The sequence below is a fragment of the Styela clava genome, chromosome 11, assembly GCF_964204865.1.
Source record: "Styela clava chromosome 11, kaStyClav1.hap1.2, whole genome shotgun sequence".
NCBI classification, from domain to species: Eukaryota; Metazoa; Chordata; class Ascidiacea; order Stolidobranchia; family Styelidae; genus Styela; species Styela clava.
Window position 1 is genome coordinate 19,961,781 of NC_135260.1, and position 24,371 is coordinate 19,986,151.

The following is a 24,371-nucleotide window of genomic DNA, read 5'->3' on the forward strand; positions in this document are numbered from 1 at the left end:
CAGCGTTGGCACTCCATACTGCCATACCGGTATCACCTCAAGATTAGCAAATCGATACTCTGTAATAAACTGAAAAAAAAAAATCTAAAAATGTCTTCTATCAGAGTCCTTTTTAAAAAATATTGGCTGAAAAAAATTTTATCATAGCAATGGCATCGCCCGAAATGACATCTGCGCCGTTCATAACGAACTTGCTACAGCCGGCGATCTCCAATCATGATCGTTGCGACGAGAAAGCTAGAGAAATAGCTTGCTCGATTCAGGTGATTGTTTGCGCGTTTTGGACGACCATTCGCATACTTCGGTGGGCCTTATTACGTCACTGTGACGTCGGAATGACTTAATTTTTCGGTGATGTAGTCAGGTCGGGGTTAGGATTGACATATGCAAAAATTATTGCATATGTCATACTATGCTAGGACAACTAGAAGTGCATGTGGTACTAAACTATATCAGACCCCTCGTTTCTGCGACAAATAAGTGTTTATCTAGCTATTGAGACATTCTTGGAATCTGATAACTGTGCCCTGATACCAAATTAGTAATTTTCTATTGAAGAGTTTTATAATCTTATATTTTACAACACAAATTATATAATCGCTCAAAATCATATTCTTCAATATAGTTTGTCGTTGTATTCATAGAGACCATAAACAGCATTGAAAAAAGTTAAATATATCTAAATAAATCCATACAAATACTCCTCAAAAACTGTCATATATTTGTGACCTTTGGTTAAGTTTGTATGGTTGTCAATATGAAGTAGTTGAACATCGCATAAAGCAAAGGCAATAAAATGACAAACGCCAAAATTAGTTTATGCTGGGATACTAATACAATTCTATTGCTATTTATGTAATTGTCCTTATATTAATATAGCATATAAGGTGGCTAACCAGTCTTTGAATGCAAATACTCTCTTTGTTTTAATTTCTGTATTTGTTACAAAATGTTTATGTAAAAATTACATTTTCATAACTAAGTAGCTAATGGAAAATCTTTTGATAAATTTTTATTTAATTTTATATTTTCAAGTGCTAATTTTGTTGCTGTGTGGATTAGCTTGGGGAAGCCTAGGCAGACACTGGGTGCGTACGGCAGTTCTTAATAATAATATATCTGCTAAATAAGCGAGTTACCATCAGATTCGTAACTAGTACTTTCAGAACTGCTTGCCGGATCCAACAAGATGGAAGATTATATCAAAATTGAGAAGATTGGTGAAGGTGGGACATATTTGTTTTCATTTAGGCTTCCAACATCTTCATAAACAAGCGCTTTACGAGCAATCACTAACACACTATGTTTCTAGACAGAATTTGAATATATTAATTTTATTACAGGTTACTCAGTCTTGTGCATAGAGTTTGAACCTTTAACCTTGGATCATATATACTTAACTTCAATTTAATATATCTATATTATTTATATTATCAGTGTATTAAGATTTGTTCATTTTGTTGTTTCTAGTTAAACAAATATACACTTTATTGCAGGCACCTATGGAGTGGTCTACAAAGGACGTAATAAGAAAACAAACCAGCATGTTGCACTGAAAAAGATTCGTCTTGAGAGTGAAGATGAGGGAGTGCCAAGTACCGCAATTCGAGAAATTTCCATTTTGAAAGAACTGGCTCATCCCAATATTGTTAGGTTTGTCTAACTTTTATTAAAACTTTATTTAAGTGTGCTGTTGAATTCTATCTTTCTGTCATATGGTCATCTTTTTCTTTCCATTAGATAATTCAGTTTTAGTTTTCTAATATTAATCTCAACTTCGAGTTATTGGAGTTGGATTGAAATTTCAATCCTTCGTCATTTCATGGTGATATTCAAAGTTCAAATTTTCTACAGTCCAATTATGTTGATAAATCATTGTTCTTATTAACGGTAAATTATTAAAGATGCATTGTATCTGCCAAAGTAGTTCGCAGCTTGAATCAAAAGTGACATTACCATCAACTTGTAATCAGAATTGTTTTCGGATATTGCTATTTTCATTTAATGCGTAATCTATCATTTTTAGTCTGCTTGACGTCCTCTTGCAAGAGTCCAAACTGTACTTGGTGTTCGAGTTTTTACAGATGGATTTGAAAAAGTACATGGATTCAATTCCATCTGGAAAATTTATGGACAAAGAGTTGGTAAAGGTAATCATCTATATTGCAGTACATCATAAAAAAAGAGGAGGGATATTTTAATTTTATAATGTGGGAAATGGGAGCTGACAAAAGCTGGCTATATAAATATTCAACTAGTTAATAGTTCCACTTATGCCTGTGTATCCATGTATGCTTTTAGGAGGAAATTCTTATATGAAGTATGACATTTTAGTATACTTTGTTTATCATATAACTATATTAATCCGTCGTGGGTTGCTTTGCTTTCATTGAATTTTATTGTTACATTTCTCGCCAACAGAGTTACACATACCAGATATTGCAAGGCATCACATTTTGTCACTCGCGTCGAGTGTTGCACAGAGATTTGAAGCCACAGAATCTATTGATTGACAAAAATGGCATCATCAAACTTGCAGATTTTGGTCTTGCTCGTGCCTTTGGGATCCCTGTCCGAATCTACACGCATGAGGTGTTCAATTTTGCTCTTATCATATCCCCCTTCATACTTGTTCTTATTCCGAAAAGTGTTTATTGATCAATGTTCCGTATATGACATAATGGTTACCAGCCAACATATTTAATTTAGGTTGGTACTTATGGTATAGGCTTTCCATAGATAGTATCACTGGACAGGTTTTGCAAGAATAGATCAAACATTAAGAACTAATCATTATCTTACATATGTGCGGATATTGCAATACTATGATATCATAGGAAAGAAAGTATCATATCTGATGGTAACTTATTAATATAACCAAATACTTCATGTTGATAACAGTCAAAGTTCTCCATATCCAGTTCATAAAATTCTTGCAAATAGCAGACTGTTCTAAGAATGGGATGCCAAGTTTCACATTCGAATTGTTATTTTTAGGTGATCACTCTCTGGTATCGAGCGCCAGAAATTTTGTTGGGATCCTCGAGATATTCTACTCCTGTTGATATTTGGAGTATTGGAACTATATTTGCTGAGATGGCAACAAAGAAACCTTTGTTTCATGGAGACTCAGAAATTGATCAATTGTTTCGAATATTCAGGTTCGAATTTCAGCTTTGTTATTTTATGGGTTTTCTGAGCATCTCCATTTTAAATATAGTTGAGTTGAGTTTATTTTTTCCACACGAGCACAAATTAAGAGAAAATGATAGTTTACACAGTTTTACTGTGGAAGGGAAGTCGCGGGGAACCAGAGCTGGTTATCGAGCAGCGATACCGGAAGTTCTATGCAAATTATTATCAGAAGTGGCATACGGAAAACTTCATTTTCATATCCCTTTGCTATTTCCATGAAAAAAAAATTCAGATTTCATGACATACTTTCAAAAACTCACTAAAACATGTAGAAACTGTCAAAAGCCATCAAGCTATTTCAATATCAATAATAGACCTTTTAGTTTTGGTCTGTGAGGATGAAGGCTCGACATCACTGCTCTGAATCCTAATTCTGCATAGTATTGAGAATATCATAACATGTCTTAATACTCTCAATATACACTTTCAAATCTTCTAGAGTGTTGGGAACTGCTACTGATGATGATTGGCCCGGAGTCACATCGCTGAAAGATTACAAACAAACATTCCCAAAATGGAAAAAAGGAAATATTGCGGATTCTGTTAAAAACCTCTCTGATGAAGGATTGGATTTGCTAATGGTATTCAGATGAGATATGTTTTACTTGTGTTTTTCGTGTACTTTCACATGCAGTACATGCAATTTGTATGGTTCATCATGAACACCTTATGGTGAATGGTGATGATGAAGTAGTTGGTCATTGAAATTAGGAATCTCATTCAATTATCTGGAAACTGGCTCTGTGAGATGTCCCAAGGTCATTATAGATGTCATTTAATAAATTTGTTGAATTTACCTGTAAAAAAAGTCTCTCAAGAAGTGGACTGAACTTCAAAGATTTTGCGACTCTCACATATTTCTGACTTGCTGTCTGTAGCTCTGTGCTAAAATAAATTTCCCAAACCTGTCATAATGCTAAGCAAATATTCCATTATAAAAGAAAGATCATAAACATAAAATTTTGTTTTTATGGCCTTATTGATAGCATAATTTGGAAAAGCGTCCAGCAGAAGCATTGTATTTAAATAAGTGGAGCTTAAATACATGCTCATGGTGCATGTTGCTGTGGTCTCTGGGATTTAGCTTGAAGTATATTATAAAAACCCATAAGCCAGTTTGCTGATTGGCAAAGTTTTTTTTTACCATTGGATATACCAAGATCTAAGCCTGATTAATATTTGCGGTAGACAGATTTATCCTTGACTCTGAGACGAACACTTGAAAAATCAATGACATATATACTCTCCATTTTAGCTTTAAAATAAGAGACCAGTCTCGAACTAAAGTAAACCTTTCTGGTGTACATGATTTTTCATAACTGTCAATACTTTCAGAAATGTTTGGTCTATGATCCAGCGAAAAGAATTTCTGCTAAAGCTGCTCTAATGCATCCATACTTCAACAATTTGGATAAGAAAGCGTTACCTGGCACCCATGTCTGCTTGGTCCCCAGGGCTCCCAGAATTGCTGCCTAAAAAACTTGTCAATAGTTATGCCAAGCAAGAAGCACTGCTGCAGTTTGATACCTCATTCAGGGATTGTCATTTTCGTTTCATGAGATTCTCTATTATTACTTGTGTATGAGCTGGTCTGAGTGGTATTCAAATTGTATAAGTTTGTGTCTTCTACGTCTGTTAGGGTTTTATTAAATCCAGCAACACCTTTGGATATGCAAATTGTTTAAAGAAATATCAAAGCTTGAAAACTTTGTGATGAGTGATGCTGTGGGTTTATAATATATTTCTTTCTTGTGTTTATTCTTCTTGATATCCAATTTCCTTCATCTTTCTGATATGGACTTTTCACCCCTTGTGGGACTTTCTTGTTGCAGACAAATGTTTATATCCGATTAAAACACCTTTGCTGCTACTCTGTATGTTTATTTGTATTTTGGGGGGGCAAGAATTGCACGCCTGCATGGGGAGAGGTGTAATATCTTGGAAATAAAATTATGTAGAGCCTGGGAATATTTTACAGCGGGATACCATGTAGCGCTATTTAAGCTCATCTGAAAACAAGAAAGCTATTGTTGGATTGTGCCTCGATTTTGGAATGCAAGGTTACTCTGTGGTTCTAACTCCCGGACGCATGTGTTGGTGCTTTTTTACGAAACACAAAAGCAGCGAATCGTTTATTTTGTGTTACTTGCTTTTGTGATATCTGCGTGCTCCGTGATCGCCTACTTCAAAAATGATCGTGTAGGCAGGAAGCCTTGTTCAAGTTACGCTTGTCCCCGTTTGTTTAACAAATAATTTTAATTATTAACTATAAATAGCATAATAATAAAGTATTATGATTTTTATGGCATAAAGTTGGAATTAATGAGAATTTTTTCCGAATGGGTTCGACCTCATACGCACTGATGCATGACATTCAGTTGACATAGCGATCGATGACGCGTGACATTCTACAAAATACCGTACCGTATTATTAAATCGAGTTCCTTGCTTTTTTGCGAATCGTTCATTGGTAGTTGCCGATCCGATACCGTATTTTATTCCTATAATAGGAGTGTTAATGCAGCTAATGTCATGTTCAAGGCGAAAATTATAGTTGTTGGACCCTGCGAAAGTGGGAAAACTGCGGTTTCAAACTTTTTAGGAGATCAAGTAAGAAATGTATTTTGTTTAGTCTAACATTAGTTGTATCGGTGATTGTTACACTGTGTTTATTGATAACCTTAATTTTTGTTAAATTTATGTCATAAAATGCGCCAGCTTGGAAATAACAAAAAAAGAATGCCTTTTATAAGCATGGAATATACTAGTACGATAAAGGCAATTAAATAGGATACGGTACCTTTAAGACTGAAGTTAATATGCTAATGTGGGAAATTATAATTTTACAGACTGATCATTCGGAATCAAATTATCACCCAACAGCAGGTGTTAGAATTCTTGAATTTGAGCAACAAGTTAAAAGTCGAAACAGAAATGTTGATGTTGAAATTGAGCTATGGGATTGTAGTGGAAGCGAAGAATATGAAAGCTGTTGGCCAGCCATGGCTTCGAATGCTGATAGTTCGTATCGCATTAATATTATAGAGTTTGAAATGTTTCTTGAAAAAAAAATATATCAATCACCAGTCATAATCTGAAAGAACTTATCCATTTGAGATTTTAACACAATGCACAAAAACATAAGATTGTAAGATAATATCAAAACATGACTTTTTCTGAAATAATGTTGATGAATTATATACCTGGTTACTATATTTTAATTAAATATGTTTAACCCTGATCATACAAGTCTGAATATTTTTTTTACTGATCAGTTCTTCAAACAGAGTTAAAATTGCCATTCTATGATAAACATAGATTGACTTCTTGTATTTATTTACTGTCAGTTGAAGGAGTTTGTTCCACAATAATATTTTACAGTTTGCGCTTTTTTACTTTTTCACCTATAGCCTAATTTTAGTACAAGCTGTAAAATTGCTGTACAAAAGTTATTTATATGAAAGAAAGAATTAGCCTAACTCAATATTTTAAATTGCTTTTCAGGAAATTATATGCACATTACCATTGAGCAATCTTCGGTTTAAATTTAACTTTAAATAAATCATTCTCAACCTTTTGAACAAATAAATTTAATAGCAATGAAAGGTTTTAATGATTTTACATGAACTATTTCTTGTGCTTTGGTTTTTTATTGTAATTTTATATAAAATTCAGAGCTATAGTTATTTTTTCTCAACTTCTCTCAATTAAATTATGTTATTTGTATACAGGTGTGATCATAATGTACAATCCATTCGAATCAAGCAACAAATTGCAACTCAATAATTGGTTTGATTACTTTGTGTCAGGACAAGGCTTGAAAGAAGAGTACTGTGCAATATTCGCTCATTGCAAGAATAAAGAGGCTACTAAGAATATATCTTCACCACTATCCGATAATATACCATTTGTAAGACCCTAAATTTTATTTTGATGGATGCTTACTTTTTAAGAGGTGAAATCTGTGTACCAACAAGACCTGATTTGTTAACAATTTATTCAAGTTATTTTTCGAATGGTGCCGTTTTTACACAATGTTTTTTGACACATACACTGATACAAATGATCAGGCTTCTTTAATAAAAAATTAATTAGTTATTGTTCATAGGAATTATTTTTCAAAATAAAAATTATTTAATAAGTTTTTTTGTTGTTTATGAAAATCCTTGTTTTTGTATTTAGTATGTCACAAATTTGGATGGAGACCCAGATCAATTAAAAGATGCATTCACAAAAATTTTGGGTAGAGTTCTCAGCAAATTATCGGATTCCAGGGAGAAAGAAGAACTGAGTATCATAAACTGATTGCTGGCTATAAATTTTTTGTTTTTCATTTCCAATAATTGCAATGCTAAAGGTCGAGTTGGCTGTGATATATAATACGTAGATGTATTTTTTTCCATGGAAAATTACGAATGTGTCCAGATTGCAATTTCAATTGCACTCGACTCAGTTTATGTTTTCAAATTTCACATCTTATATTTTTATACCATTCATATAATATTGTTCAAATTATACAACTGAATGTGACAAATGATTCTTTTCAAATGTGTGCATTGTGGTCAATTTGGCACTTTCATAGGTACAGCAAAATTTGCAACTATTTTGCTTCGTTGTTTAGCTGCTTTGACTTTTAATCCGCTATACAGAATTGATATGAAATTTTTTCTAAAGCGTTATTTGTGGGGCACGCGCTCCTTATATTGACCCTTAGGTGAACCTAAGAAAGGATATGCAACTGAATCTATTATAACAGATTTTGTAATTTCATCCTGGTGCACTCGAGACGGTGTGAGATTCTTTGTGTGTAGACTGATATATATTTACTAGGATTTACACATATTTATCCCGGGGGATGCGATATGTTGACTCAAATCATTGATGTACAGTACCCTTTCCAAATACAAAAACAACACTTAACATATAGCGATTCTAACATCTATGCGTTAAGTGAGAATCCAACAATAAAACACACATTTAATTATGGAGAGTGTAGCTGTAAGGCATGGTGAAAAAAGCCTGATTGAACCAACTGGTATGTGTCTCTTATGATTGATACATCGAAACTAATAAACGGGTTTGAAGTCAAAGGAATTTCCACAGTTAATATCTGTATGTAGGTTTTGAATAGCTCATTTAAAATAGGTCATGAATTTTGGAGGAAAGATTTATATGCATTAATGGCAATTTTCCAATGACAAACTGTTGGATCTGCATAAGCGGACTACAAAAGTTAGTTTCCAATTCTTTATTGGACATGAAATTGACCTATTATTCGAATCATGTATTGTTTTCACGGTGCCGAAATAAATTGTATTATATCATTATTCAAAACCCTATTTCTTCGATGTTTTTTGGATTAATGAAATTCTGGATTTTTTTCTAGTATTTTGACTGTCCGTTTCTTGTTCTGTTCTATTGCCCCCGTTTTCTTAGTATATATAAGTTTATTTCGACTCCATATTCAGCATAACAGACGATAAAATATTTGATAAAAAACTTGTATTTAAAATGTACATATTTTATATTGAAAGACGCCGTGAATAAGTGGTAGCCTACGTGTTCGCACAACTGAATGTGCCCCCAGGAAATTTACTATTGATGCGAAACCTGAGTTCGCATGTTGGATATTATTAAACGAAGTCGAGGCATGATAGGAGACAAGGATATGATTTACATATTCATCCCGTGGGAGAGAAAAGCCGATAAGACGGCTTAATCATATGGCGAACCACGTCCTCTCGTCCGGTTACCAGTCCAGGTCGGGTATGGGGTTAGTTAGCCAGTTTTTTTTTTTCCGAAGCATGGACTTGATAGTGGAAGAAGCCGTAACCGACCAGCGGTTGCGTGAACCACCCTACGGCGGCGATGGGTCCAGCAATCCTCTCGCACATGATGCGAGCTTTGCTTTTGGCTTGACAGTCATTTTCTGTCTCAATGAAATCACATTTGATCAGTGGCGGCGCGTGGTCATTTTGACAACCGGGGCAAGCTACTGCGGGACCAAGTCACCCTATCTACGGGGACAGGATGAGCGCTGTAAGTTCTCCCATCATTTTATGAGTATAAAAACCATTCCATCGGTAACAACCAATCGGCAAAAGCGACAATTTTTAATGATAAGAAAGTGTCTTTAAAACCGGTCCAAGTCAAGGGATTAATAAATATAGACATAGTTTATTTTGAAACCTCTTACAAACGGAAAGGCAATATTTACCCAGATAAATACAATGACATATTAACAGAAACTTCGGGAAAGCAGACAAAACCTAAAACAAGGTTTAAAACGATACTATGAAGAAAGGAAAGTTAATGCAGAGATAAGGACATGCGTCGCTCACCCATAGATATATATGCTGCTAGACTTCTACTGCTTGAACATATATGCAACACGCCGCGGTTTCTTGGAAGCAAAATGCTCAATAACGCGCTGATTAAAGTCATGCATCCCAGAAATAACGTCTCTGTGAATGGATAAAACAGCCAAGGAATTTAATCTATCTTGCTTCATTGTGTTTCTGAGATACGTTTTAATACGCTTCAGCGTGCTGAATGTTCGCTCTGCGTCGGCGGAAGAAATAGGCGTCGTCAAAATGATGTCCAGAAATTTTGCAGACGCCGCAAAGGTAGTTACTAGAGTGTTATCTATGAGGAATCCATAGAGCGCGCAAGTTGTGATGTTCAAAAAAGTTTGATTGGTGTATATACATCGCAATTCATTTTCCAATTTACCCACGTTTATCATGGGGTAAAATTTGGAGACAGTAACCAACAAATGGATGGGAAATTGACGTGCAAATTTTGAAAAATTTTTGGGGTTCATCAAAGAGAACGCGGCAAGGTGTTCAGTGCGCAGACGATCGCCTATTTGATTCACCAGAATGTCACAGCATTCCTTTGCAGACAAAATCAAACGCTGCGTTGTTTGCCCGCGGCGTAAAGAAGCACTCCATGTGTCGTCGTGTTTTATTGTTTCCCGGATACGAGATACAGCATCGCAGAAGTCTGAAATACACGACTGCACAGACGCTCCATCCATTAGCCTTGACTGCAATGCGCCGTATAATACATCCACGTGATAGAATATTGTGGAGAAAAAAGCAAGAAAAAATGAAAACTCACCATCTTCGTCCCAAACCGGAGAGCTCTGAATGCCATTGAAACACTCAATGAGCTCAGACCTAATTTCGGACACGCCCTGCACCACGCGTGATTGGAAGTTCCAACGTGTTGGTGCACAAGCTGGGAGACGGCGGCTACATATCTGGCGAAGGAGGTCAGAGCGCTTCGGCGAAACGGAAAAAAAATGAAGAAAACCCCGAAACATTTGCAAAAAATATACGGACGAGAGGGGTATCAAGACACATATTTTTAATAACGAGGTTAAATTGGTGTGCATAACAATGTAAAAAATGCGCATGAGGAAAATCTTCTTTTATATAAACTTGAACACCATGTTTCGACCCACTCATGACTGCCGCGCCGTCATAAGTTTGAGCTATCAATTTTGACTTCGCGTTGTAAGGCTGTAACACTTCTTTCAGTACAGCCGATATCCCGCAAGCCGTGCGATCAACGATTGGTACAAAGCTGTGAAATCTCTCGGTAGGTTTACCATCTTTCACAAACCGAAATATCACAGCCAGTTGGGAAACGCACGTGATGTCAGTTGTCTCGTCAGACTGAATCGAAAGGAACTGGCAATTCTCAATTTCCAGAGCCAAATGTTGTAAATAAATTTTATACATTGAGTCGAGCAAATCATTTTGGATATCCTTAGATGGCGATCCTTTTCTCGACGTTTTGGTTGTGCCGACGAATAGAAACCGCGCGTCCTTCATCCAACCGTGCTGCAATATTAACATTTCCGAATGTTCGGTATTTTACTGCTTTGTCCAGATGCTTCATAGAAGATTGATGATCCCTGGCACGCTCGGAAAGATGTTTAAGATCTCTAAAACCAAATTTACACCAACGTGAGTTACGGGCGGTAGCAAAAAGTAGGCAATAAAAACAAAAAAGTGCATTTTTGTCTTCGCTGTAACACAACCATTCGTGTTTTTTATACCAAGTTTCTGCGCAGAATGTACGCCAACGCTTTCCTCCGTCATGGGATTGTTCCAGTGAACAATTTTTTGGTTGATAAGGCCCAAGACGTTGTACCTCTAATTTTTGTTCCAGCGGCAGCTGCGAAAACGGAGTGCGAAGTAGTGCATCAACCTTATTCATTATGAGGTCTAAGGCTAAGAAATGCGAAGCCGGAAAGAAGTGGGGAGCTCGGAAGGAATGTGGAAAATCGAAAGCAAATGGACTAATGGTCTCTAACTGATTCAAATAGCGAAACAAGCGACAAAAACGAAGGCGAGGAAACTATCAACTCTTCAAGCAACCAACGAACGAGAAGGAATGCGTGAATATGTCAACACGTTGTTGTAAGAAACGTCGGCATTGTGTCGTCATAATTTTGGGACTAGCCCCGATGATTTAGTAAAAGAAACAGAAAACAAACGAGGCGAGTGGAAGATAAAAGAGAGAATACGATATACAATGAGCAACCGGGGCAAAATCGGGTGTAGACAGTCTGTGCAACCGATATTGAGGTATTTTACGAATATTTTTTATTATACCGAAAAAACAACCGGGGCATTGCCCCGGCTGGCCCTATTGACGCGCCGCCACTGCATTTGATTTAATCATTTGAGTTATATTTTCTCACTATAACTATTCAAACCTTCCTTTTTTGTTATACTTTTTCTTTTCAAAACATTCTCTATTTCATAGCTTATAAGAATCAAAATTGGACATAAGATTACCAACCACATAAACCGGCGTCTTTGCTACTGGCTACAGTCCGCACGAATTCAACAAATTCTAATCTGCCGAGTAGCCTACCTACAGTTTTCAACACGTGGTATCGTACTGGAATTATTAGCGAGACACAACGCATAATTCTAACTGTTACACTGCTTCATAATTTTTACGTAATGATAATGCCACATTTTCCCGACCTAATCGAAAACTGTGTGTTACATTTGAAAAAACTTCTGCGAATCCAGAGAACGTCGGGTATTCAGTCAATCGTCCAAGAATATAGCAAAGTGGTGTTGGAAAATATGTTGAAAAGTCGGCGGTAGATTATGGCCATAAGGATCGTGCATATATATACTGTAAATTGCATACTTTGGTCGAAGCGTACGAAAGAAAATCACGTGTTCGCGTAATTGACATACGTAAATTATATCCTATAGCATTAGCATCGTCTTTTATAGTAATTGTGGAGTCAAAATAAATTTATAGGGGAAAGTGGGGAAGGTTGGGACACTTTTGTTCTTTTGCATATTTTGAGCCGTTAATTCTGCATATTCACTTCAGTTTGCGGGACTAATGCATAGAGGGATAAATGTAGTTTTTATTCAGCGACTAAGAAATTCCCTTGCGACACACATCTTACTACCAAAATGCTTTGAAAAACGTCTGTCAAGTGTCCCACTGTACCCCACTTGTGGGGCACATTCGGACAGACCCTGGGTCAGTCTGTCGAAATTCAACGAAGTATGCTATTAAAAATAAGCAATTAATCAGCATAATCGTCTAAAGAACAGGGAGACTTCAAATTTGAAGATTTAATATTTTTAAAATCAATGTTCAACTGAAATAGTTCAGATATTTTGACAAAAAATTTCGCAAACAAATTTGTATTATTTCCTTCCTCGAATCTAAATCTGGAAATATTATTGATTCTCGAAAATATTCCATATTGGTCCATGGGTCGAAAGAAACCATAATATTACACAAAATATAACGCATCTCTAGGTCTCTAAGCACTTATGGAATCAAACATTGTCGAAATTGTACCCTGTAGGCATAGGGCATGTCCCACTGAACCCCGGTCCTTCAGACCATCATACGGCAAAATTCGGAAAGCACATCCACTCGCTAACATTATGAATATTTTACAATGCACAATAGCTGAAAAATATCTCACGGTGGTTTGTCATGTTAGAAAGACTAAAGTAGAAAAAAGAAAAAACTGGGATGATGAAATTTTAGTTTCAACCTCCCAAAACCACTTTCACCCCATAGCTTGCGCCGCTCTACCCGCCCGTTGTCCGTTCGCGGGGACGTTGTAACTCACCGAAGGGCGGATTGAAACATCGATCCGTGGACAGGATTGCGGATATAGTATCAGTGTGAGAGCTGATTTTCCACTGTGCCCCATGTCCCAACGTGCCCCACCTTCCCCTACTTATAATTAGGGATACCATATTTTTGTAACTTCAAAGCGGGACGCCTTCAAGACCCCCTAGCTGTGTTTTTTTTTAACTTTACATTTTCCGATTTTACTACATAAGCCTACATTTAAAACCACCCCGGCCGACTTCATTGACCATATTTTCATCGAGAGTTATGCGTATATTCTCTGTATAAATAAATATCGGTTTCACACTAATTTGAATTTAGATTTTTTGTGTACAGCAGAAGGAAGAAAGAATAATAAAATAGCCTGCCGTTTTCAAGCATTGAGAATTTGCTTAATCGCCCAATCATACTTTTCTGTGGACAACACCTTCAGTATTGACCGTATTGACCAATCAGTATTGATTTTACATGTGATAATGGCTCTTACGCTCTGCTGATCAGCACCCTCTTGATGTACAGGCCTTACACGTAACAAATTGTACCAATTATCCGCTGACAATATTGGCGAAAAACAATGAAACAAACAAAATCACGCGTTCTCCTTTAATAAGTACAACCGGTATGTTAGTCGTTGGTACAACAGCAACGAGAACATGTTGATAAATGATGTTCGTATATTATGCTGGCTGGCTGAACGTCAATGCGGGACTTTCGGGCTTTGGCTGACCAGTCGGGACGCCCTGACAAGACCTTAAAAAGTGGGACTGTCCCGCCTAAAACGGGACGTATGGTAATTGGTAAGCCTACATATAACAAGAGAGCAATGCTCAAATATATGGACACGCAGAACAATTCTCCAAAAAATCATATTCGGTGACTTACCAGTACCTGTATAAACAACGCACCACATCACAGGAATCAAACAGACAAAAACACGGTGGTCGCAAATTGGTTGACAAAGATATTATCGACGTATTGGAAATGCGCACCCCCCTATTCTCCCTCCTTTAAATGTAAAAACGCGAAACCTTTAAGATGGTTAAAAGAAACACAACTCTATCCACCTGCAAAAGTTCATCTTTTTATCTCTTATATTTGTATGGATTTTCAAGCTTTTGACAGCTACAAGTTAGTTCAGTGTCACCGCGCTACCAGAAATTCTCTATCTTTAACATTGGGCTTCTAATTGCATTTCTGACCGTCATATATTTTGAGAACACGGTTATTTCGAACAAAACTCGTCAAATTATAAACGAAGCACCACATCACAGCAATCAAACGGACGAAAACACGGCGGTCGCAAATTGGTTGACAAATACTGACATAACACAGTATCAGCATTTGCAAAGTTATAACTGTATGATTTACCGTAAATATTTATTAAGTTCAAAATTTTGTCAGGCAAAGATACCGGTACCGGTATGCCAATTTTAGTTTTTGACCGAAGTAGGCAAATCTGGTGAATGAAATTCTTTTCACTACCGCTACTAGGCATTCTGACATTTGATATATTCCAGTGTTCGGATACCGGTACAAATTTTGGTTTTCGTCCGAAGTAGCCTAATCTGGTAAAGGAAATTCATTTCACTACCGGTACCAGAGAGAGAGAGAATTTTTTATTGTTTCGTCAAACCAGAAAACACATACAATATATATATAATAGCAAAATGAGAAAAATTAAATTTCGGTAGATGACAGGGTGGTAACGATACGACCATTAACAGTCATCTGAGTCGGTTACCACCCAAAGCAAGCACATGAATAAATAAATTAAAAACACAGGTTCTGTAATATTACATTCTCAGGATATACGAATGAAAAAAAAAACTATATACACTATGTAAAAAAAAATGATATCTAATTAGAGATGAGAAAAATTTCTAATCGGGATTAGGAAGTTATTAAATAAATTTTAAATAGAGAGGAGCAAAAAATAAGAATTCCATACCAAATTTATTATATTAATTTACACTTTCAATCTGTTCTGAATCTTCTTTTGTGCTTACACATGATAAAATATGAGGGATATGATCACAGGGAAATTGAAGGTTCTATGAGTGACAATAATGTGTTGTGTGAAGAAAACCATAGATTGAGATATGAAATATAGGCATAACAGTAGTACAATTTTATATTTTCAATTCATTAGGGTGAAGAAAAAAAGCAGGATGCATATGGAACTTCTGCGAGATTTACACATTACTACGCAGAACAGGTATTAAGATGGGAAACAATCAGATTGGTATTGCAACCCTTCACAAATAATTTAGAAATAGACAAATATGACTATGAGTTGAAATAGATATGTGATATTAAATAAATTTTGACAAGGCTGGGTCAAATTAAATCACGATAGCCCAAAATATATTTCGTCTTGTAGTAATTTATTGCATACACGAGGTTTAAACTATTAGAGATTCTGAACAATTAGCAAATTTGTCTATATCACTATTGCACATTAATTAAAAGAATATTGATCACATTAAATTCAATACACAGTATAATACTACATAAATATATATATTAGATCAAGGCCCTCCTATCCTTTGTATCTAAATTGCAATTAAGATGAGCAATTTTGGGTTATTAGTTATGCATATATGGCAAACTAAGGGAAGGAATAGTCAAACTATTGTATGTCACAATCAGAAGAACATAATGTACACAACTACATTATAATATAAACTAAAATTATGACCCAGGGCAGTCTAGTTTCAAGCCATTGTAGTATGAACCACAATTGGATGATATGAAATGAGTGATATGATATATCACATTGTAGCTAAATATGTACTATATTTAAGACTACAATAAGGTTAGCACCTTTCACATATTTTGTATATCATTTTCATAAGAATCAACCAAAGAATATATATAACAAATGTACATGTTATTATTATACTCCAACAGTATGATTCATATTAAATAAAGAGCGACGATAGCATATGATTACTTAGAATTATTAGAATGAAGTAATTACAAAGATCAATTGTAAAATGAAAAGATTTTGCGGTATACATTAAAATAACCCGGTTAGAATAGTTTATAAGCATAATAAAACAAATATTTGAATGTACACAATGGGAGTGCTTGATCTACTAATTTTAAGGCACAATTCAAAGCAGTTTAATTACAAGGTTGCAAACATACACATGTATATAATACAAGTGAAAGTCATATGTGAGGTAGTCACTATGTTAACACCATAATTGGTAAACATGTAATAATAAGAAAATAAATGTTGAAAAGAAAACTGTGAATATACTATACATGAAATGGCTTATTACATTCTACTGACAGATATACAACTCGATTCTATTTATACAACTAGCATTTTCTGCCGTTTTCTCCTGGTGTAAACTTTAAAAAGCACACTTTAAATGTTGTTACCGATAATATTGTTCAGTCATGACCATACATGAAATGGCTTATTACATTCTATGGGATAGAGATACAACTTATAACAACATATTTTCAAATTTTGCGCCGTAATGGAAAATAAATATTAAATAAGAAGCCTTGCAAGAGAATGGCGGCAAAGTCCACCATGAACCATGCAAATGTGTCGCAGCAGTATGAGGCACAGGGTCGCACAGAAGATAAACAATCAAAGTGCCAATTTATTTATCGACGTCATTTCAACACGTGGCAAAGCGCTAAAATTCGTTTGAATATTTCTCTTGAGAAAACAACAACACCGCGATGAGGGCGAACTTAACTGTGAATCGTAGGGTCGGCTTATATGTGATTTTTATAAAATCGCAGTTTCAAAACAGTTTTTCATGGAGTCGGCTTATATACACGACCGTCGTATAAACGAGAATATGTGGTAAGTTATTGTTCACAGTTTAGGTAAGTGGGCTTCAGAATTTTGATAAAAAATGAAAATGTAGGCAGATTAGCACAAGTATTTGCAAAGTGTGTGTACCAGGTATAAATAACAATTCATACACATATCCACATCAGTATCCAATTTAAAATGGTACTTATTGGCTTTACAATTAATATTTGGATATGATGTGTTTCATGAACTCAGTTTTAAATTTTCTATATGAAAATGTTTTGAAAATGTCAGGAATGTCATTCCAAATTTTGGGTCCCATGATTCTGATTGAATTTTGAGCAAATTTAGAATTTGTTCGAGTAATAAAAAATGCACCCTTGGAAGCAGAGCGAGTGTTATAAGAATGCACAGAACTGCAGTCGGTAAAATACGAAATAAATGCCTCTGGTAACATATTATGTCTGAATTGGTACATCAATTTAGCAACTTCATAAATAAATACATCGTTTATTTTTAGAATATACAAACTCTTGTAAATGGGGCTCATACTATGACGCAAGGGAGTATTAGTCATAACTCGAAGAGCTCTATTTTGTAGAACAGAAAGAGCATTAAGTCTAATCTTATTTGCGGAACCCCATGCCACTATTCCATACTGTAAGTGAGAAAAAAAGAGAGAGAAATAAACAGTGCGCATGATTTTTTTAGGAATCAACCTTTTTAGTCTTGTCATTACTCCAACAGCTCTAGACAGTTTCAGTTTAAGGGAGTTGATGTGGTCATCCCATTTAAGCCTATTATCAATGAATATACCAAGGTATTTAATAGAGTCGCGTATTTTCAAACTGACACCATTTAGAGTGAAATTAGGACCAGGTGCATGTTTATTTATATTACAAGGATGATTAATTAATAGAACTTGTGTTTTCTCAGGATTTATAGTTAATTTATTAGATTTCATCCACTGGGAGACATTTAGTAGGTTTTGTTCAACTTGACTGGTCAAATCAATAACACTGGAGGATATTGACGTTGTGCTCGTGTCGTCAGCAAAAAGTTTGACAATTGCTGAAGTAGTGTTCACCACATCATTAATATAAACAAGGAACAGAGTCGGGCCAAGAACTGAGCCCTGGGGCACGCCGACAGAAACAAGTTCATGAGGTGATTCATTGGCAGAGAATGAGACAAATTGATAGCGATTGCGCAGGTAACTAGAAAACAATTTACTGACAGTGCCGCGAATTCCATAATGTTGCAATTTGCTAATAAGTATTTTGTGATCAACTGTGTCGAATGCTTTTTTTAAGTCCAAAAATATACTACAGCCAACCAAGCCCTTATCTATGATTTCATAATATTTACTAATAATATCTAGAATTGCATGTGATGTTGAATGTTGATTTCGAAAGCCAAATTGACCGCTATTAATAATACAATGTTTATTTAGAAAATTTTGAAGGCGACTCAGCATCAACTTTTCAAAAACAATAGAGAGACATGACAGTATGGAAATGGGTCGATAATTGGATACCTTGTCCTTTTTTCCAGATTTATATACAGGAACAACTCTGGCAACTTTAAGATGGTCTGGAAATACACCATAAAGCACAGAGTAATTGAAGAGTTTACAGAGTATGGGACTTATTGTACTGCAGAGAAGTTTTATGAGATAAGCTGGTAATTGATCGTATCCAGTTGCTTTGTTTGTTTTTAAAGAATTAATAATGTTTACTACTTCATTTAATGAGGCATCTTCCATGAACATGGACGACTTATTTGGAGCACTCATGAATTTCAGGTGATCATGATCACTTACATTGTGAAAAGCTGAAGATAAGGTTTGTCCAATCTGAGAAAAATAGCTATTGAACATATATGAAATTTTAGCACTATCATGAACAACCTCCCCTGAGTGCTAGTCAATTAATATTTGCGTAACATTATTATTAGTTTTTGAATTTATTAATGAATTAATTGTATACCAAGTCTTTTTTGGGTCATTTATATTTTTTTCGAAGCGTTTCGCAAAATATATCTCTTTGGCTTTCTTTTTCAAGTGGCATAATTTGTTTGCGTATCTCTTATAGTGCTGTTTTTGTTCAATGGATCCGTTAATAAAGTGCGTTTTATGCAATTTATCTCTTATTTTGGTTGAGCGCAAGATGCCAGCTGATATCCAGGGCTTTCTCTCTAATTGACGTTCCTTTCTGGTTAGGTTCCTTAGTGGTGCATGGTTGTCACATACACTTAAAACTTTAGAAATGAAATCACTGAAATGAAGATTAAAATTTTCAGGATTAACATTAAAAAGATCATAAGAGGTAAAAACATTCAGGGCGTCTTGAACAAAGTTAACACTATTAAAATTTCTCATGTCACGTTTTAATTTATGTTGAAAGTGGGAAGATGCATGACTAAGTTGAATTTGACAAAAAATAGGATAATGATCTGTCATACAATTTTGCCAAACTAAAGACGAAACACATTTTTCAGATATGTTGGAATAAATATGGTCTATTAAAGTAGCACTTGAACTAGTTACTCTTGTCGGGAGGGTTATTACTGGAATAGTGGCATGAGACATCAACATTTCAAGAAAACCTCTTGTGAATGTTGAGAAGCTTAATAAATTAATATTAATGTCACCTAGTATAATGAATTTCTTTTTATCGAATGCCAAATTCTGAAGCGTGTTGCTAAGTTCGCTCATGAAATCAGATTCATTGGATCCTGGGTGGCGATAAACAATACCAATAACAATGGAAGAAAACTTTTCAAAATGAATAGGTATTTCAACCCAAAGCTCTTCACATGAGTTGACATTTAGCTTATATTTAGGCACCATTAAAGGATTGAGATGAGACTTAATATACAATCCGACTCCACCAGCATGAGTTTTGGTTGGTGCATGGAAAAAATCATAACCTTCAATATCTATATTAACAATTGGGTCTGCTTTAAGTTTAGTTTCAGAAAGTGCTATTACTGTAGGAATTGAATTTAGATCAGATATAATGTTTGACAGTTCATCGATATGCTTTTGTAAAGACCGAATGTTGAAATGTGCCAAAGTAAATCGCTTATCAGGTGTACCCGAAGAGCCTAAGGTGTTATATACATTTTCAATAGTCTCAAGTGATAAGCAGGGTTTAACATTCTCAAAATTGAAATCAGTAGTATCAAGAGGTTCTAATTCATTGTCTGTTATATATGGGCAGCTATAAAATGGAAAAATTGATTTCAAACAAGCACTGCAAAGACTACTATTACTTGTAAAACAGTTAAAGCAATACTGCTGGGCAGCCATTTTACAGGTCCAGTAGGCTACACAAATATATCAATACATAATTTAGGATAATTTATCCAAATCTGAGAGCTTGGTAATTGGGATTCTAGGACTATCTTTAGATTTCTTCAAATAAATGTTGCCATTGGTTGTCCATAGTCTCTCAAACATTTTAGACTTTTTTATTAGTCTCGAATTATAAAGAAGATTGTTCCTGAAATTAGTGAGGTTTTCGTTTATGTAAAGTGAGGTCATACCTGTAATCCCAAAGTCTTTGATTCGTGACGCGTCATACTTTTTGGCTATAAACTCATTCTTTTTATTTCTGTTGGTGAAACGCACAATGATGGGCCCAGTTTTGGACGAGTCTCTCCTTGGAAGACGATGCGAAACTGAAATGTCCAGCCTTTCAACAGTTATGCCCAGTTTTTTCCCTATTCCCACAACTATTTTATCTGTGTTTTCACCATCTTTGTAAGGAATTCCATGAAATTCAAGATTTTCTCTTCTCATATATTGCGCGAGGTCTTCGAAGTCATGATCAAAACGCTGCTGAAGGGAGTTACAATTCATTTTTTGCAGTCAGATCTCTCACCACCTGGTCCAGTTTTGCAATATAATCTTTTTGAATCTCGAATTCTGCACTAATAAATTCTTGACTAGCTTTGACAGTGCATAAGTCGGTGTCCAATTTGGTATTGTTGAAACGCAGATATTCCAGTTCTTGAGTTACTTTGGAGAGCTTCTCAACTAATTGGTCAGTCTGGAGAAACATTGTTTCCAGTTTCTCAGTCATTTGTTGGGTATTATTCATGACTGAGTCGTTGATTTGACTTGATATTTTCTTATCGTGTTCAGTTATTGAATCTTCAAGTAGGTCCCTTATGCTGTCTTCTACGATTGCTTTGATTTCGATTTTTAAATTCTTTGTTATGCGTGATTCCATCAGTTCCAATGTTGACTTCAGTTGGTCAATTTTGCTTTCCATTATAATCAGATTAGAACGACTATATAAATTAGTTTTAAGTAAGTATATGCAAGAACCTGTGAATCCTTGGACAGCATCCTTGGACCAGGCATTCTGACATTTGATATATTCCAGTGTTCGGCACTTACGGTACCGGTACGGTACCGGGTAACAGCGTATGGCGCCGGTGTTAGAACTGAGACAACGCAGTTACCGGTACGGTATTAGGACTAAAATCTTTTACATGTTTCCTGTTTATAATACAATAACTGAATAACCGTATTGGTCTAGTTACGGTGGTCTACATACCGGTACCGGTACATACTTGGTCTACATACCGGTACTGGTCTACAAGACATACCACAGTCTACAAATATACTGACACCAAGCAAGAAGTCCATGATTTCGAAAAACAAATACCGGTAGCGAAGAGCGAAGCAGTATTTACCTTTGACGCAACCGGTACCCACAAAAAAATCCGAGTTTCGCGTAGAAATAATTTACAGAATCAAACCGGACAGGCAGTGTTCCCATGGATAAAATAATACAGCGAGATTTTAGACGAAATATCAGATTTCATGCAAAATTTAGAAATGAATAAAAGTAATAGCCTTCTGGAGAAAATTTTTATCTTTAACCACTGAAAATTTCAAAGCAATTGGTCCAGTATTCGAAGAGAAAAGCGATTTTTTAAAAATGATGGAGACAAATAACAATAACAACAAAATTTTGAAACGATCGTTATGTCCACTAAACGTGTCCAATAAACGTGTCCAATAAGATATTGGCGCAAACCACCGCTCACAAATGCAATGAACTCTCTCTTGCTCGCATCTAAAATGCACAAGTGGTCGAAGCCAAAGTGAATACTTCATAACCCTGTATGATGGTCGTTGGCCACAGAATGTGCGGACAAACCACGTGTTCGCGCTATAGGCGCATGCTGCAGTACTTCGCGTTGCCCTTGTCTTGTTCAGATTCGCTGTGGCATCGTTAATTCGTTTGTGTTGCTTCGCATGCTTTTGTCACTTTCTCGGTGTATGTGAGGATCCTTTACTGCAGTCTGGAAATGTCGGTCATTAGCGAAAAAAGCGAAGCATGGCGGTAAGAGATTGCCCTAATGACAGAATGTTACCGTACTTGATTACGTTCACCGTCTGACCGTTCACGTAACCGCTGGTCGACTTTGCTTTGGTTCATCATCAAGTCCGTGCATCTGAAACAAATAAATAGCTTACTAATCTGGTACCTAGGCTAGATACCTGACATACCGTAGATTAGTAAACGGACGAGAATCTGTGGTTCCAGGGTTCACTATGATCAAGCCGTATCAGGAGTGGAAGTGGTGACTCCTCTACGGCCCATGGGCCGGGGCCTCGGCCCATCAAGTTGTGTAAAGGGATAAAATAATAAAGACTAATAAATTTGTAAATCCTACCCACTCCCCGAACTCATAATAGAACTCTAATGTGAAAAATATGAACAAAATTTTGTCCTAACCCTAACCTGGTACACATACTTCAGGTGTTTCCTTTTCTGTAGCTTGGTAATTTGCTTTATTTTTATGTAAATGCTTATCGTAAGAAAAAAGTTTGGTGGCATCCCGCGATTTTTTTTTTGGTTCGAATATTGACAATTTTGTAAAAATTGAAAATTTTGGTGAGATAATTGAATTTTTTCTGATGGGCCGCGACCAATAGCTTGATGGGCCACGGCCCATGTGGCCCAATTATATGGGCCGTAGAGGAGTCACCACCCCTGTAGCGTATCAGAGCACTGGAGCATCGACTCACTTCTGCACTTGTTCAGCATAGACTAATCAGCGAGATGTGAATAGTAGCAAAGTAGCGTGAAAACTGAAGTTTTAGCGGCTACTTGGGTACATTTTTCAGAGACTTTTAGATAAGGTGGTAAACATGGATTGTTTTTGTGTCTTTGCCTGCTATTTGTCAGTTTTTTAGTTGTATTTTTGAAATTCAAAAATGGGACAAATAACCTTATTTTGCAAAATAGTATACTTCTGTACTTGCACTTCCTTGAACCAAGATTAAAATGATTGGCTGGCAAAAACAAAGAAATGTAATTTCTCAGACTAACAATTCACAAATAACTTTGCTGCTGGACACAAAGTGGCTACAGGAGTGGTAACTCTCCTACGGCCCATATGCCGGGGCCACGGCCCATCTAATTTGGCCACATGGCCGTGGCCCATCAAGCTATGGGCCGCGGCCTCATCAGAAAAAATTCAATTATCTTAACAAAATTTTCAATTTTCACAAAATTGTCAATATTCGAACCGAAAAAAATCGCCAGATGCCACCAGATTTTTTTCTTACAATAAGCCTTTATATAAAAATAAAGAAAAATACCAAGCAACAGAAAAGAATACTCCTGTAGTATGTGTACCAGGTTAGGGTTAGGACAAAATTTTGTTCAGATTTTTCACATTATAGTCTAGTCCTATTATGAGTTCGAGGACTGACTGTGTTAGCCAAGTGAATAGTCCTTTTACACAACTTGATGGGCCGCGGCCCATAGCCTGATGGGCCGAGGCCCAATTCGATGGGCCGTGGCCCCGGCCCATGGGCCGTAGAGGAGTCATCACTTTCACTCCAAAGTGGACTGGAGAAGCTTTTGCTAAAATTATTGTGGATGTTGTGGTTTTTCTTAATTTTATTTTGAAAAATCATTCTTCACCACATTTTTATTCCCAATTTTCAGAGTTGAAAATAATTCAATTCCCTGGAAGACATATATATATATATATATATAAATGTACGACATTTTAGTGAAAATAATTGAGTGTCTCTGCTTTAGCCTAAGGCTGGGTTAACCAGTCGAAGATTTGACAAAGTGTGTGTAGACACTAGACCCCATGGTTCTCTTTTAGTCTTTATTTCCGACACAAGCCGCTCAAGTTATATCTCACTTTGCTTGTTTCAATCTTCATTAAGTCACTAAGCTAATTTAATCTGTTACTGCAGTACTGTCCTAAA

General features: G+C 35.9%; 3 protein-coding genes across 3 annotated transcripts; 2 read left to right on the forward strand and 1 right to left on the reverse strand.

Moving 5' to 3' along the window:
* The first annotated feature begins 1,015 nt into the window (after positions 1–1,015).
* Positions 1,016–5,065, forward strand: LOC120347475 (cyclin-dependent kinase 1-like). The gene is made up of 7 exons (XM_039417472.2): positions 1,016–1,226; positions 1,497–1,653; positions 2,027–2,150; positions 2,422–2,592; positions 2,998–3,161; positions 3,635–3,776; positions 4,531–5,065. Exons 1-7 carry the CDS (start codon positions 1,190–1,192, stop codon positions 4,669–4,671), a joined length of 936 nt encoding a protein of 311 aa, XP_039273406.2. The 5' UTR covers positions 1,016–1,189; the 3' UTR covers positions 4,672–5,065.
* A 539-nt stretch (positions 5,066–5,604) lies between these two features.
* On the forward strand, positions 5,605–7,965 carry LOC120347476 (intraflagellar transport protein 22 homolog). The gene is made up of 4 exons (XM_039417473.2): positions 5,605–5,805; positions 6,045–6,216; positions 6,927–7,105; positions 7,378–7,965. Exons 1-4 carry the CDS (start codon positions 5,728–5,730, stop codon positions 7,498–7,500), a joined length of 552 nt encoding a protein of 183 aa, XP_039273407.1. The 5' UTR covers positions 5,605–5,727; the 3' UTR covers positions 7,501–7,965.
* Positions 7,966–19,246: 11,281 nt separating this feature from the next.
* LOC120339416 (uncharacterized) lies at positions 19,247–21,969 on the reverse strand. Its single transcript, XM_078118031.1, has 2 exons — positions 20,666–21,969; positions 19,247–19,392 (listed from the first exon to the last, which is right to left on the reverse strand). Exons 1-2 carry the CDS (start codon positions 20,979–20,981, stop codon positions 19,370–19,372), a joined length of 339 nt encoding a protein of 112 aa, XP_077974157.1. The 5' UTR covers positions 20,982–21,969; the 3' UTR covers positions 19,247–19,369.
* Between the last annotated feature and the right edge of the window lie 2,402 nt (positions 21,970–24,371).

Excerpts from the sequence above, each read along its gene's own strand:
- LOC120347475 (XM_039417472.2), top strand. The coding sequence starts at position 1,190 with ATGGAAGATTATATCAAAATTGAGAAGATTGGTGAAG. Across the intron at positions 1,227-1,496 it reads AATTGAGAAGATTGGTGAAG|GCACCTATGGAGTGGTCTAC; the intron begins GTGGGACATATT and ends ACTTTATTGCAG. Across the intron at positions 1,654-2,026 it reads GCTCATCCCAATATTGTTAG|TCTGCTTGACGTCCTCTTGC; the intron begins GTTTGTCTAACT and ends TATCATTTTTAG.
- LOC120347476 (XM_039417473.2), top strand. The coding sequence starts at position 5,728 with ATGTTCAAGGCGAAAATTATAGTTGTTGGACCCTGCGAAAGTGGGAAA. Across the intron at positions 5,806-6,044 it reads CAAACTTTTTAGGAGATCAA|ACTGATCATTCGGAATCAAA; the intron begins GTAAGAAATGTA and ends ATAATTTTACAG. Across the intron at positions 6,217-6,926 it reads CATGGCTTCGAATGCTGATA|GTGTGATCATAATGTACAAT; the intron begins GTTCGTATCGCA and ends ATTTGTATACAG.
- LOC120339416 (XM_078118031.1), bottom strand. The coding sequence starts at position 20,981 with ATGAATTGTAACTCCCTTCAGCAGCGTTTTGATCATGACTTCGAAGAC. Across the intron at positions 19,393-20,665 it reads CAAAGACTTTGGGATTACAG|TGATTTCATTTCTAAAGTTT; the intron begins GTATGACCTCAC and ends TCTTCATTTCAG.